At 43.6% G+C, this 15,787-nt stretch overlaps 1 protein-coding gene across 5 annotated transcripts in view; it reads right to left on the bottom strand.

Annotated features, from left to right (window-relative positions):
- Nucleotides 1-506: 506 nt before the first annotated feature.
- The window catches only part of LOC122922219 (SLAM family member 9-like), a 60,202-nt gene continuing 44,921 nt past the window's right edge, over nt 507-15,787 (bottom strand). For 2 of the 5 annotated variants that reach the window (XM_044272752.1, XM_044272753.1), the window contains exons 2-4: nt 6,431-6,745; nt 5,440-5,694; nt 507-1,283 (exon numbers count right to left, since the gene is read on the bottom strand). In XM_044272752.1, the coding sequence (XP_044128687.1) occupies nt 1,153-1,283; nt 5,440-5,694; nt 6,431-6,740 (696 nt within the window). In that variant the 5' untranslated portion in view covers nt 6,741-6,745 and the 3' untranslated portion in view covers nt 507-1,152. Of the gene's footprint in view, nt 1,284-5,439; nt 5,695-6,430; nt 6,746-9,691; nt 10,007-15,787 lie in introns of those variants that run through there. The other 3 variants (XM_044272749.1, XM_044272750.1, XM_044272751.1) reach the window with 2 other exon arrangements.

Genomic DNA, 15,787 nt, shown 5'->3' with positions numbered 1-15,787 from the left:
TCTAAGCTATACCCATGGTCTGTGTCCCCCAATGGAAAAAAGCACGAGAAAGTGAGTACAAGACCAGCATAAAAAGCCAGTCTTTGTAAATAACTCCCAAGGTTTCACAAGGGGAGGCTGTTAAATCTGGTAGGAAATGTGAAAAATGGTGGTGAAGGAGGGCTAGACTTTTTGGCACAGTTTCTGTCCTCCCATCTAGTAAGCAACCTTGAACCAGGAAAGCTGTGTCCATCAAACAAGGCACCACAGTTCGTCCTTCATGACTCCACAAGCCTAAAATATCCTCATGGGTGCTCAACTCGTAACGTGTGTTTCCCAAAGTACAAGTTCCCCCTGCCGTGAGATGATAAACTTGTTGTGGTCCACCACTGAACTACTGCCACCAGGAGTGCCCCGATCCAACCTTTCATACTACAAGTTCTAACTATTCACACACGAAAAGCAGGAGGGTTGGGTGGGTCTTTGTCAAAGGCCACTCCCTCCCCTACATCTCCACTTTGCCCGAATGAACAAGGGCTCACCCTCCCCATGCCAGACAATCTAGTGACACTGGAAATGTGGCCAATGCCATTTACCTCTACTACCAAACTAACTACTCCTTCTGCTTCACCTAACTTGTTCTACCATGCTAGGGACACTCTGGCACCTCTTATGACTCCTTAGACCTTTCCCTCCCCCCACACACACTTTTCATAAATTCAGGGCATTTCAATTGGGCCAATAAGGGGTAAAAACTGCCATTCTCTATGGACCTAAAAAAACAAACAGCATTAGATATGGTATAAAAAAATTAAGCAAGAACAATAACAGTACAAGCAAGTTTATTATGTAGAAAAGTAAAGTGAAGCTAAATATGCAAAAAAGGCATACTGCAGTATAAAGTACCTTTAAAGCTAAAAGCAATATAAAAGAGTAAATTTATGTAAAATAAAATCAATTCGGTGCATTTTATTATACACAAAAGGGATCTTCATACATTTCTTGAGATGGAGAACAAAAAGCTCACCTTCCGATTGGTATTGGCACTGCTTGGCAACATTAATGCCAGGCTGCTCCACTACAGAAGAAGGTATTTATTAGGGGTGGCCAGGACCAATGATGTTGTCTGCTCTTAGTTATAAAGTTCACCACGAATCATCCACATATTTACAGTTATATATTCCTTTCTGTCTTCAAGTGACATGTAAAAAAACAGCAAGTGAGGACCAGTATACACCCAGATAGTATAAGACGTCCGATATTGTTCCAGGTGTAATCCGCCCGATTTCTTGTGTGTCTTCTCCCTGCAAAAAAATATCAGTTACTAGAGAGATTATAATTTACCGTATTTTTCGCCCAAATGTTATGGGGGGATCTGTGGATGACGGACACTGTTATTGGGGGATCTGTGGATGACGGACACTGTTATGGGGGGATCTGTGGATGACGGACAATGTTACGGGGGGGATCTGTGGATGACGGACAATGTTACGGGGGGATCTGTGGATGACGGACACTGTTATGAGGGGATCTGTGGATGACGGACACTGTTACGGGGGGGATCTGTGGATGACGGACACTGTTACAGGGGGATCTGTGGATGACGGACACTGTTATGGGGGATCTGTGGATGACGGACACTGTTATGGGGGGATCTGTGGATGACGGACAATGTTACGGGGGGATCTGTGGATGACGGACACTGTTACAGGAGGATCTGTGGATGACGGACACTGTTACAGGGGGATCTGTGGATGACGGACACTGTTACAGGGGGATTTGTGGATGACGGACACTGTTATGGGGGGATCTGTGGATGACGGACACTGTTACAGGGGGGATCTGTGGCTGGCACTGTTATAGGTGGGATCTGTGGCTGGCACTGTTATGTATGTGCCATCCACAGACCCCCCACCCCATAACAGTGCCATCCACAGACCCCCCCCAGCCCATAACAGTGCCATCCACAGACCCCCACCCCTTAACTGTGCCATCCACGGATGTCATCCACAGATCCCCCCGCCGCTCCAGTGCTGCACAAATGTAAAATGTCTTATTCAATTAAAAGTGATTACACATGCCCCCTCACTCACATTAGTACCGTACATCCTAACAGCTTCAGTAGAATGCCGGCAGGCAGGCCGGGCGGGCGGCAGCGTAACTCCCTGATGTCATGTGCCTGCGCCGCCTACTTTATGAATGAAGCAGGCGGCGCAGGCAAGTGACGTCAGTGAGTGACGCGCCGGCCATCCGGCCTGCCTGCCGGCATTCTACTAAAGCTGTTAGGATGTACGGTACTAATAGGAGTGAGGGGGCATGTGTAATCACTTTTAATTGAATATGACATTTTATATTTGTGCAGCACTGGAGCGGCGGGGCGGGGCTATAGTACAGTGACTGCACCGACCCGCCGCAATTGCCGGCCCCCAGCTCCTCCTCCCAGTCCCTCCCCGCTCTCGCATACATCGCAGCCAGCGATGTTAAACTGTCAGCATTCGCCCCATAAGACGCAGGGGCATTTTCCCTCCATTTTTTTTTTGGGGGGGGGGAGTGTGTCTTATGGGGCGAAAAATACGGTAATGAATAAACTACTAGTTTCAAGCCAAGCAATAAAGGTGCCCACACACATTACATCAACATCCACTGAAACAACCAATTTCAGCAAGACTGGTCAACTGTCTAATGTGCGGCATCCTCCTCTGTGGCCTCCTGCCTTTCTCCTGCCCCTCCAATCCATCCTCCTGCCTGATTAATCAACCTCTCATCTTGTTTCTCCCTTCACTGGCTCTCCATTGTCAGCAAATTCAGTTCAAAATATTAATGACAAACTATTCCTCTCCATACATCTCTGACCTAATCTCTTGATACCTCCCCATATGTAATCTACAGTTCACAACCTGCCCCTCCTTACATCTTACCACATTTTCTGATATCTCCCCACATTGAATCTCCAGTCTACAACCTGTGTCCTCCATAATTTTCAGACCAAATCTCCCAACACTCCTACACATGTAATCCCCACCAGGGGCGTTGCTAGGGTCTCAAAAGATCCGGGGCCCAAGCACCAATGCATATGGCCCAATTCTGTAAGTTGAACAACTGCACCCCCCCTCCCTCCCCGCAAACACTAGCACTGAAGACATTTTACTGTACTCGCTATACAGCAGCACATACCTCTCACATCTAGTGCCTCCCAGGTGACGTCTCCTCTGATGTAGATCTTCTCTGTCATCATCTTCTCCATTCGGTCCGGACACTTCTCTCAGCCGCAACTCGTCTCTGCAGAGTGTGACGCACAGACATCTTAGCTTCCTTACTTTTCTGTACCCCCAAATACTATCCTGAAGAAAAATGAGTGCCCCCCATAGTAACAGCACTGCTCATAGTGCCACCAATAGTAATTTCCTTCTAAAATGCTCTCATTAGTAATACTGCCCTCTACAGTGCCCCAACAGTGATAGCGCTCCACAAGAATGCTCTCATTAGTAATACTGCCCCCAACAGTGATAATGCTCCCCAAGACTGCCTCCATTAGTAGAAGGGCCCTTCAGTATTAATAATGCCCTTACAGAGCCCCCATTAGATATATGGCCCCCTATTATTCCCCCAGTGGTAATAAAGCGCTCTACAGACCTTCGGTAGTAATAAGGACCCCCATAGTGCTCTTAGTAGAAATAATGCAGATCCCTCCTATAGAGCCCCCAGTAGTAATAAGAACGCCTAATGTGCCCTGGATTTAAAATGCCCCCACAGTGCCCCCAGTATTTATATTGCCCCCTACTGTTATAATGCTCTCCCTGAAGCTCCCCAAGTATTTATAATGCCCCCTGAAGTGTAGTTATATTCCTCCGTTTAATGTCCTCAGAAATTATAATTCCTCAGCACCTCCTCCATACAGTCCCATGTAAATAACACGATTTCCCTCCCTCCGCCATAGAGTCCCTTAAAAATACCATCACACCATGTCTCCAGCCCTCTCCAATATACAGTCCCATGTAAATAACATCACACCATCTCTCCTGCCCCTTCCAATATACAGTCCCATGTAAATAATATCACCTCTTCAATATTCAGTCCCATATAAATAACATCACTCCCTCCCCCAGGCACCTTCAACATACAGTCCCATGTAAATAAATCACCCCCTCCCCAGCCACCTCCAGCATGCAGTCCCATGTAAATAACATTACCCCTTAACATTCAATCCCATATAAATAATATCACTCCCTCCCAGAGCTGCCTTCAACATGCAGTCCCATATAAATAACATCACCCCTCAACATACAGTCCCATGTTACTAACATCACTCCACCTCACTGTCCCATGTAAATTACTTACCTCCCTTCAGTCCTAACATACAGTCCCAGTTAAATAACTACAACTCCCAACATTGCTCTGCCTCTCATACTGAGAAATCTTCACTTACCTCTCCTCATGTACAGACCTCACCTCAGCCTCTTCCCAGGGCTTCTCTTCACTGCTGAGCCATCCTCTCCTGCACTGGTCGCATGATGGTGACATCATCCCAGGTCCATTTTGGCTACTGCATTTAGAACTGATCTGTCATCACAGGTCCCTCAGCTCTTGCAGTGCATTAGATTCAATTGATTTGCCGTCCTGAGGATGGCAATACAGTTATATCTAACAGGCAGGCAGTACATTCGGGCCTGGAACAAAACATCAGGGGCCCAGGCCCCGAATGTTTTGACCTAGCAACGCCCCTGGTCCCCACCATATATCTCTAACCTAATCTCCCAAAACATCCTAGCTTGTAATCTCAAATCTACAACCTGTCCCCCCTCATACATCCCTAAAATAATCTCCTAAAACCTCCCCACACATAATCTCCCATCCTTCCAAGACCTCTTCTTTGCTCTCCTCTGCTACTACCATTCTAACTGGGTCCCTCTTGGTTTCTGCTCGACACACAGGAAATGGCAGGAGATGCCCGCACAGCCAATCACTGGCTAATGCAGTGCCCTACCCAGTAAACATCCTCTACCACTTTCTATGTGTCACGCTAAGTCCAGGAAGTGAAGACCAGCAGCTATTCCGTAAGTGTGGAAACAGCAGCAGAGGGAGATAGGTGAGGTGAGCAATGCTTCTTTTTTCCTACTAGAGAACCCCTTTAAGAAAATCCTAAGCTACAGAAACATTAGAAAGATTTTTTGGGGGGACGACTTATCCTGAGGGTTGTCCATCAATATAAGTCCAGTGACTCTCAGAACTGTGATGATTAGTTGCTTGAAGGAAGGGTTGCTTGTGAGGGTTGCAGCCTGTTCATTGTTTACATCAGTCTGTCGACCTACATGTTGTCTACTTAGTGGTGCTGGTGCAGGGTATTGCAGTTTTTTCCATTCAATCCTTCTAACCAGTGGGGTTCTGAGAGTTGATCACCACTGACTTGATACTGATGGCCTATCCTTAAATATTATAAATAAACAAAGCTATAGATTTTACCTTTGTCACACTGACTCCAGGGGTTGACAGATATGGAGCGGTTGTTGCTGGGGTTCCCTGCTGTACAGGTGTAGATGGCATTTCTACTGGGGTCATGTATAGAAATGACATTGCCATTTACAATGATGTCACCTTCAGAGCTGATCCAGGTAACCGTCAGATCTGATCTTTGTACAGCGCAGGTTATATTCACACTACAGACCTCGCGCCTGGACACTGAGTAAAAGATCTGCAAATCGTCCTCTGAGACCTGCTCTGTGTGAAATATATATTCAAGATTAACAAGGTGAGAGAACATGGCTACAGAATCCCCTGGAATTATTGCTGCATTAGCCAAATGACCGTGTGTCAGTGTAATAATTTATACCATACATGTTCTACAAGTCTACAGCAAAAGGCAAGTCAGTGTATCTAAGCCTATCATGTCTATGACTACTGAGCTGCTTTATCTAATCCTATCATGTCTATGACTAACTACTGAGCTGCTTTATCTAATCCTATCATGTTCGACAATGTCAGTTGGGCTAGTGTATCTAAGCTTAGCATACGTGATACTGTATGCCAAGTCTGTCTATCATGGGTCGGATTGGGGTCCCTTGGGTACACCAGAGGAACTTATTCTCTGGGCCCAACCTCCATATCATCAAAAAGTTTAATAGACTTTCAAAGAAGTAGTCTCTAGTGGCACAATGTTTTTTCTCTCCTAGACCTTTAAGGGCCACTATGGTATCAGAGAATGGACCTACTAGAATATCCTTTGGTGGGCCAGTCCAATGCTGTATCTAAACTTCTCACACGTGATACTGTCTGATAAACTGCCATATATATGCCTATCGTGTGATACTGTATGACAAGTTGATGTACCTAAGTTTATGATGTGTGTTATTGTTTTACAATTTACTGTATCTAAGCCTATCATATGTGATACTGGTATTTTACTAAGGCTTTGGAATAAGTGAGTGTAATATATCATTATATAGCTGTCACTTACTGTAGACCTGGAGATAATACTCCAAGCACTGAAGACTTTCTGGCCCCCTTTGGTTTGCTCTGTAGAGCCCTTGGTCATCTCTTGATAAGTTGCTGATCCTTAAAGAGCCATCACTCTCGCCAGAAAGCCTTCCTTTATAGTTATTGCCTCGTATATAAATCTTCCCACCAATGTAAGTTCTGGCAATGTGATAGTTACCAGGACGAGTCACCCAGGACACCTCCGACAAGTCAGCCAGATCCACCTTAAGGAGGACCTCTTCTCCCTCTACCGAAGACAGACTTCTTACCACACAGGGTGTATCAGACATGACATCTAAAATAATCATGAGGATAGCACATCAGGATTTAGAAGGGTTCTCCGGGAATTAAAAAATTTAAATATGAATATATTACTTTATTATAAATATATTCCCAAATACCTTTCATTAGTTATAATGGCTCGTTTTCTCTGGGGAGCAATCATCAGGAGAAATAAAATGGCCGCTGTCCTATTAGTACACACAAAACCTGTGCTAATCACATAGCAGGAAAAGTTACTTCACAACATTGAGGTAAAGGGCTGCCTCATCCTTATCCTCCTCTCCTACTTGTCAGGGATTCTTATCCTGAATACAGCTGATAAGATGAATCTCTTAAGGAATGGAGTTCATGAGAAGACATGAAGTACCCTGACAAGCAGAGCAGAGAGGAGGATGAGGCAGCTCTTTACCTCAGTGCTGTGAAGTAACTTGTCCTCATGTGTGATCAGGACGGGTTGCTCCCCTGGACAAAATGAGCCATTATAACTAATGAAAGGTATTTGGGAATATATTTGTAATAAAGTAATATTTAAGTATTTCATTTTCTTAATTTCCGGAGAAACCCTTTAAGCCCCAGAAAAAAAAACTTTGGATCCAGTTTAATCCAATAACTACTACATTTCTGTGAGCGCAAACAATCGATATTCATTTTGGTCAATTGCAATTCATTAACTCAAATTATGTCGGCCAAAAGCCGATAACACTGGTAGTAATTGTCTCTGTGCTGGAAGAACTCATAAGCATGCTATAAACTTGTGCTAGTTCAGCCGCTAGCTATTCCTTCTACATAGTAAATTCATGTGTTCTGAATGTGGAGGGAGAGGAAGCTGCTATCAGACATGTCTGGCAGAAGAAAAAGCTAACGCATAGTCAAAGCTAGGCCCTTACATACAGCAAAAACACCACTTTTAAAAGCACACTTAAATTGCAGAAGATGCCCAGGTTATACCGGCATGGTCTATATCACTATATAATACAAGATGTATAACTTATACCAGCTGTACATATATAATTATATACAGGAGATACCCAGGTTATACCAGCATGGTCTATATCACTATATAATAGAAGATGTATAACTTATACCAGCTGTACATATATAATTATATACAGGAGATACCCAGGTTATACCAGCATGCTCCATATCACTATATACAAGAAGATGTATAACTTATACCAGCTGTACATATATAATTATATACAGGAGATGCCCAGGTTATACCAGCATGGTCCATATCACTATATACAGGAAGATGTATAACTTATACCAGCTGTACATATATCATTATATACAGGAGATGCCCAGGTTATACCAGCATGGTCCATATCACTATATACAAGAAGATGTATAACTTATACCAGCTGTACATATATAATTATATACAGGAGATACCCAGGTTATACCAGCATGGTCCATATCACTATATACAAGAAGATGTATAACTTATACCAGCTGTACATATATAATTATATACAGGAGATGCCCAGGTTATACCAGCATGGTCCATATCACTATATACAAGAAGATGTATAACTTATACCGGCTGTACATATATAATTATATACAGGAGATGCCCAGGTTATACCAGCATGGTCCATATCACTATATACAAGAAGATGTATAACTTATACCGGCTGAACATATATAATTATATACAGGAGATGCCCAGGTTATACCAGCATGCTCCATATCACTGTATACAAGAAGATGTATAACTTATACCAGCTGTACATATATAATTATATACAGGATATACCCAGGTTATACCAGCATGCTCCATATCACTGTATACAAGAAGATGTATAACTTATACCAGCTGTACATATATAGTTATATACAGGAGATACCCAGGTTATACCGGCATGCTCCATATCACTATATACAGGAAGATGTATAACTTATACCAGCTGTACATATATAATTATATACAGGAGATGCCCAGGTTATACCAGCATGCTCCATATCACTATATACAGGGAGATGTATAACTTATACCAGCTGTACATATATAATTATATACAGGAGAGGCCCAGGTTATACCAGCATGGTCCATATCACTATATACAAGAAGATGTATAACTTATACCAGCTGTACATATATAATTATATACAGGAGATGCCCAGGTTATACCAGCATGGTCCATATCACTATATACAAGATGTGTAACTTATACCAGCTGTACATATATAATTATATACAGGAGATGCCCAGGTTATAACAGCATGCTCCATATCACTATATACAAGAAGATGTATAACTTATACCAGCTGTACATATATAATTATATACAGGAGATGCCCAGGTTATACCAGCATGCTCCATATCACTATATACAAGAAGATGTATAACTTATACCAGCTGTACATATATAATTATATACAGGAGATGCCCAGGTTATACCAGCATGGTCCATATCACTATATACAAGAAGATGTATAACGTATACCAGCTGTACATATATAATTATATACAGGAGATACCCAGGTTATACCAGCTGTACATATATAATTATATACAGGAGATACCCAGGTTATACCAGCATGCTCCATATCACTATATACAAGAAGATGTATAACTTATACCAGCTGTACATATATAATTATATACAGGAGATGCCCAGGTTATACCAGCATGCTCCATATCACAATATACAACAGGATGTATAACTTATACCAGCTGTACATATATAATTATATACAGGAGATGCCCAGGTTATACCAGCATGGTCCATATCACTGTATACAAGAAGATGTATAACTTATACCAGCTGTACATATATAATTATATACAGGAGATGCCCAGGTTATACCAGCATGGTCCATATCACTATATACAACAGGATGTATAACTTATACCAGCTGTACATATATAATTATATACAGGAGATGCTCAGGTTATACCAGCATGCTCCATATCACTGTATAGAAGAAGATGTAGAAGTTTGTTAAGTAAACTTACGGTTTACAAGGCTGAGGACTTTTAGTAATATGTTCCAGAAGTATAAGAATCTCATTTTCAGTAAATGACCTACTTAGAAAGACCATGTTATATAAAGTGTTCTTCCTGTTGAGTGGTTTTAAAAGAATGATGCAAGGATGTGGGCACAATGACAATGAGATGTGATAACAGACAGGGCTATGATTTTTTATTAAATGGAGGATTATTTCCTGTAAATTCTTTAACAATCAAAGCAATCGAACAGGAGTACAGGCTGCACGTTTTGCACAGTGAGTGAGATTTAGCAATCAATGCCAGGCAGCTGCTTTCAAGGCTAAGAGAAGATCATGGGATGCGCCGAAACGACGTTTAGCTTAAGGCCGGATCCGGATCAATGCCTTTCAATGGGCATTAATTCCGGATCCGGCCTTGCGGCAAGTCTTCAGGATTGCGGTATTTTCTCCGGCCAAAAAACGTTCCGGTCCGGAACTGAAGAAATCCTGATGCATCCTGAACGGATTTCACTCCATTCAGAATGCATTAGGATAAAACTGATCAGGATTCTTCCGGCATAGAGCCCCGACGACGGAACTCTATGCCGGAAGAAAAGAACGCAAGTGTGAAAGAGACACTGGCTTTGATAGGGACTGCGCTCTTGAAGATATGTAATTCTCAGGCTCTCCGTGTCCCAGAATAAAATCTACATCAGTTCAGAGCTGCAGTGGTTTTCAGTTGTTACTTACACCAGGTGCATCTTAAATTGGTTTTCCGAATTTTCTATACTGATGACCTATCCTTTGTATAACCAGTATCTGATCGGCAGGGATTAGAGATGAGCGAATTTTTCCAAAATTCGATTCAGCTGGTTCACAGAATTTTATGAAAAAATACGCTTCGATCCGAATATATTCGCGGCAAATCGCTATAAAAAACGGCTATTTCCGGGCTACAGAGAGCCTTTATAGGGGTGTAGAACACTTTGCCTTGCAGTAACACACATAGGGAGTCTGCTGTGGTAGTGAAATAATACTGTGATTCAGTATGACATGCAGATGACAGGGGCCGCTCTTAGAATTACTGCACACTTCACTTATTTTGGCAGTCATGGGGCCAAAACTGACCAAATAACTTAAGAATTAAGGGAACTTTCACACTAGCGGCAGGGGACTCTGGCAGGCTGTACCGGCGGGTGAACAGCCTGCTGGTTCCGTGCTGCCGCTAGAGCAGGCGTGCGGCAGGAGGTACTCTCCATCCCCATCGACTATAATAGGGGCAGGACGGAGTTCCGGCAGCAGCATGGCAGCGCATGCCGAGAGGGGGCCGGAATACTCAGCCTTAAAGGTCCATGTTAGCGCCAAGAAGAAGCGCACTCCTTTTACACCGTCGTCAGCTGATTCCACATAGATGTCTACAGAACCTGTTCTATTAAACGCTTATACAAGTAGAGCCCCGACAGAGTGGAGAGGGTGTCAGCAGTAAGTTTGTGTTTATGTCACTGATTATTTTGCCCTTCCTCTGATCCTTTAGAACAAAAATCCACAAAAAATGGACTCTGTCTGTGGAGCCTCCGCCTTCACTCGGTCAGTAATCCATCAGCATTGTTAATGCCAAAAAAGCAGGAGTTGATCTAAAACAGAGATGACACGTGAACAGAATATTTGCATGTCTTCTGTGTTTTGTACCCACTCCTGCTTTTGGCTACCAAATCATAAGCCAATTCTGATGGGATCATACAGGCCTTACAGCTGCTACACGCCGTTGTGCGTCTCATTTTTACTTCATTCTGATAGATCAGAAGAGAGGTCAAATAAATTATGATGTCAGCCAGGCCGAAAGGCAAAATAGTGGCCCAGTCATGAAGTGGGGAGGGAGGGAACAGCATGAGAAGTCCACAGAGTGGCCCTATGACATAGTGGTGAGGTGGAAGCAGCATGAGGAGACCACAGAGCGGCACAATTGTAACACCCCAGAATTGTTTTATTACACTCCTCTACCCAGCTACTATCTTCTAAGAGCCTTTATACTGTCATCTGATGTAATTCATATTATGTCCTCCACAAATGTGCACATAAAGCTATGTTATTATTTTTTATTATTATTATTTATTATTAAAGCAACATTCATTCCATAGCGCTGTACATAAAGTGGGATGCGAAAGTTTGGGCAACCTTGTTAATCGTCATGATTTTCCTGTATAAACCGTTGGTTGTTACGATAAAAATGTCAGTTAAATATATAATATAGGAGGCACACACAGTGAATATTTGAGAAGTGAAATGAAGTTTATTGGATTTACAGAAAGTGTGCTATAATTGTTTAAACAAAATTAGGCAGGTGCATACATTTGGGCACCACAAAAATGAAATGAAATCAATATTTAGTAGATCCTCCTTTTGCAGATATTGCAGCCTCTAAACGCTTCCTGTAGGTTCCAATGAGAGTCTGAATTCTGGTTGAAGGTATTTTGGACCATTCCTCTTTACAAAACATCTTTAGATCATTCAGGTTTGATGGCTTCCGAGCATGGACAGCTCTCTTTAAGTTACACCACAGATTTTCAATTATATTGAGGTCTGGGGACTGAGATGGCCATTCCAGAACGTTGTACTTGTTCCTCTGCATAAATGCCTTAGTGGATTTTGAGCAGTGTTTAGGGTCGTTGTCTTGTTGAAAGATCCAGCCCCGACGCAGCTTCAGCTTTGTCACTGATTCCTGGACATTGGTCTCCAGAATCTGCTGATACTGAGTGGAATCCATGCGTCCCTTAACTTTGACAAGATTCCCAGTCCCTGCACTGGCCACACAGCCCCACAGCATGATGGAACCACCACCATATTTTACTGTAGGTAGCAGGTGTTTTTCTTGGAATGCTGTGTTCTTTTTCCTCCATGTATAACGCCCCATGTTATGACCAAATAACTCAATTTTAGAGATTCATCAGTCCACAGCACCTTATTCCAAAATGAAGCTGGCTTGTCCAAATGTGCTTTAGCCCACCTAAAGCGGCACTCCGCTGTGGGCGGAGAAAAGGCTTCCTCTGCATCACTCTCACATACAGCATCTCCTTGTGTAAAGTGTGCCGAATGGTTGAACGATGCACAGTGACTCCATCTGCAGCAAGATGATGTTGTAGGTCTTTGGTGCTGGTCTGTGGGTTGACTCTGACTGTTCTCACCATTCGTCGCTTGTGTCTATCCGAGATTTTTCTTGGTCGGCCACTCCGAGCCTTAGCTTGAACTGAGCCTGTGGTCTTCTATTTCCTCAATATGTTCCTAACTGTGGAAACAGAAGCTGAAATCTCTGAGACAGCTTTCTGTATCCTTCCCCTAAACCATGATGGTGAACAATCTTTGTCTTCAGGTCATTTGAGAGTTGTTTTGAGACCCCCATGTTGCTACTCTTCAGAGAAAATTAAAAGAGAAGGGAAACTTACAATTGAACCCCTTAAATACTCTTTCTCATAATTGGATTCGCCTGTGTATGTAGGTCAGGGGTCACTGAGCTTACCAAGCCAATTTGAGTTCCAATAATTAGTTCAAAAGGTTTTTGAATCAATAAAATGACAACAGTGCCCAAATTTATGCATCCGCCAAATTTTGTTTAAACACACTTTCTGTAAATCCAATAAACTTTATTTCACTAATCAAATATCACTGTTTGTGTCTCCTATATGATATATTTAACTGACATTTTTTATCGTAACAACCAACGATTTATACAGGAAAATCATGACGATTAACAAGGTTGCCCAAACTTTCACATCCCACTGTATGAGAAGAGGTGCACATACATAATACAGACAATAGCACTAATCATAAACAAGACGAGTTACAAACTGGTACAGAAGGAGAGAGGGCCCTGCCCGCGAGGGCTTACAATCTACATGGTATGGGAGAAGGACACAGTAGGTGCGGGTGAAGTTGGTCATGGCGGTATAGAGGCAGCAGGGTCACTGGTTGTAGGCTTGTCTGAAGAGGTGGGTTTTCAGGTTTCTTTTGAAGGATTCCACTGTAGGTGAGAGTCTGATATGTTGGGGTAGCAAGTTCCAGAGTATGGGGGATGCAAGGGAGAAATCTTGGAGTCGATTGTGGGAAGAGGCAATAAGAAGAGAGGAGAGAAGGAGGTCTTGTGAGGATCGGAGAGTGCGTGTGGGGATGTATAGGGAAAGTATCTAAGAGATGTAGGGAGGGGACAGGTTATGGACGGCCTTGTATGTATTTGTTAGTACTTTGAAGTGAATTCGCAGGGCAATGGGAAGCCAGTGAAGGGATTGGCAGAGGGGACAGGCAGAGGAGTAATAGGGTGAGAGGTGGATTAGTCGGGCAGCAGAGTGGAGGATAGATTGGAGGGGTGTGAGAGTGCTAAATGGAAGGCCACAAAGGAGAGTGTTGCAGTAGTCTAGGCGGGAGAGGATGAGGGCATGTACAAGCATTTTCACAGACTAAAAGTTAAGGAAAGCGCGGATGCCGGAGATGTTTTTGAGTTGGAGACGGCAGGTGGTGGAAAGGGCTTGGATGTGCGGTCGGAAGGAAAGGGCAGAATCCAAGGTCACTCCAAGGCAGCGGACTTGGTTGACCGTGGAGAGTGTGCAGCCATTGATCGTGATAGATAGGTCTGTTGGGGGGGGTTGAGCAAGATGGGTGAAAGATGATGAATTCTGTTTTATCAATGTTACGTTTTAGAAAGCGAAAGGCGAAGACCATAGAGGTAAATTTGTGTGTCATCAGCATAAGAGTGATACTGAAAGCCATGGGACTCTATGAGCTGTCCCAGCCCAAAAGTGTAGATACAGAAGAGCAGGGGTCCTAGGACAGAGCCTTGCGGGACACCAACAGAGAGGGAATGAGACGAGGAGGTTGTGCAAGAGTGGGAGACGCTAAACGTCCGGTCTGTTAGGTATGATGTGATCCAGGAGAGGGCCAGGTCAGTGATGCCAAGGGATGAGAGAGTTTGCAACAGAAGGGAGTGGTCAACAGTGTCGAAGGCAGAAGACAGGTCAAGGAGAAGGAGGACAGAGTATTGTTTCTTGGTTTTGGCTGTTAGTAGGTTATTGGTGACTTTGGCAAGGGCAGTCTCAGTCGAGTGGTGGGGTCGGAAGCCAGATTGTAGGAGGTCAAAGAGGGAGCAGGAGGAGAGGTGAGAGGACAGCTCAGAATGGACATGTTGTTCAAGTAGCTTTGAGGCATACGGAAGAAGTGATATGGGGGCGATAACTGGACAAAGAAGATGGGTCAAGTGAAGGCTTTTTGAGGATTGGTGTAATGGTAGCATGTTTAAAAGCAGAGGGGAAGACACCAGAGGTTAGTGATAGGTTGAAGAGATGAGTTAGGGCTGGGATAAACACTGTGGTGAGGTTAGGGATGAGGTGGGATGGGATTGGGTCAAGTGCACAGGTGGTCAGATGAGATCTGGAGAGTAGAGTGGAGAGTTTTTCTTCTGTAATGGTGGCGAAGCGGGTTTTGGGAGAAGAGGAACGAGCAGTTGTGTAGAGGGTCTGTGGGGACTGTGTAGTGAAGCTTTCTCTGATGTTGACTATCTTTTGTTTGAAATATTTGGCAAAGTCCTCAGCTGAGAAGAGAGGGTGGGGGCGCCGGGGGACGGAGAAGGGAGTTAAAAGTGTTAGAAAGTTGTTTAAGGCTGTGGGACTGGGAAGATATGAGAGATGAGAAGTAGGCCTGTTTTGCATCAGCGAGTGAGGATTTGAATATGAGGAGGGATTGCTTGTATGCAGTGAAATGGTCTTTAGAATGGGATTTCTTCCATTGCCGCTCAGCAGCCCTGGAAGCTTGTCTGAGTTTTTTGGTCAGGTTGGTGTGCCAGGGTTGTCTGTTAATTTTTCAGGTTTTGTTGTGTGTGTGGGGGCAACAGTGTCCAGAGCTGTACTTATTGTGGTGTTATATAGGGTGGTAGCAGCATCTGGGTCTTGGAGGGAACAGATGGTAGAGAGCAAGCGAAAGTTGAGATGTTTAAGGTTCCTGCGGGGGTGTGCTAGTGTGTGGACCATGGGAGCAGCAGAAGAGACCAATAAATAGAAGGTGAGCAGGTTGTGGTCGGATAGGGGGAGAGGCGAATTATAAAAGGTTAGATAGGTAGCAGAGGCGGGTAAAGATAAGATCC

This window comes from Bufo gargarizans, chromosome 11 (genome assembly GCF_014858855.1).
Source record: "Bufo gargarizans isolate SCDJY-AF-19 chromosome 11, ASM1485885v1, whole genome shotgun sequence".
Classification (NCBI taxonomy): domain Eukaryota; kingdom Metazoa; phylum Chordata; class Amphibia; order Anura; family Bufonidae; genus Bufo; species Bufo gargarizans.
This window is presented reverse-complemented; position numbering and strand designations above follow the sequence as displayed.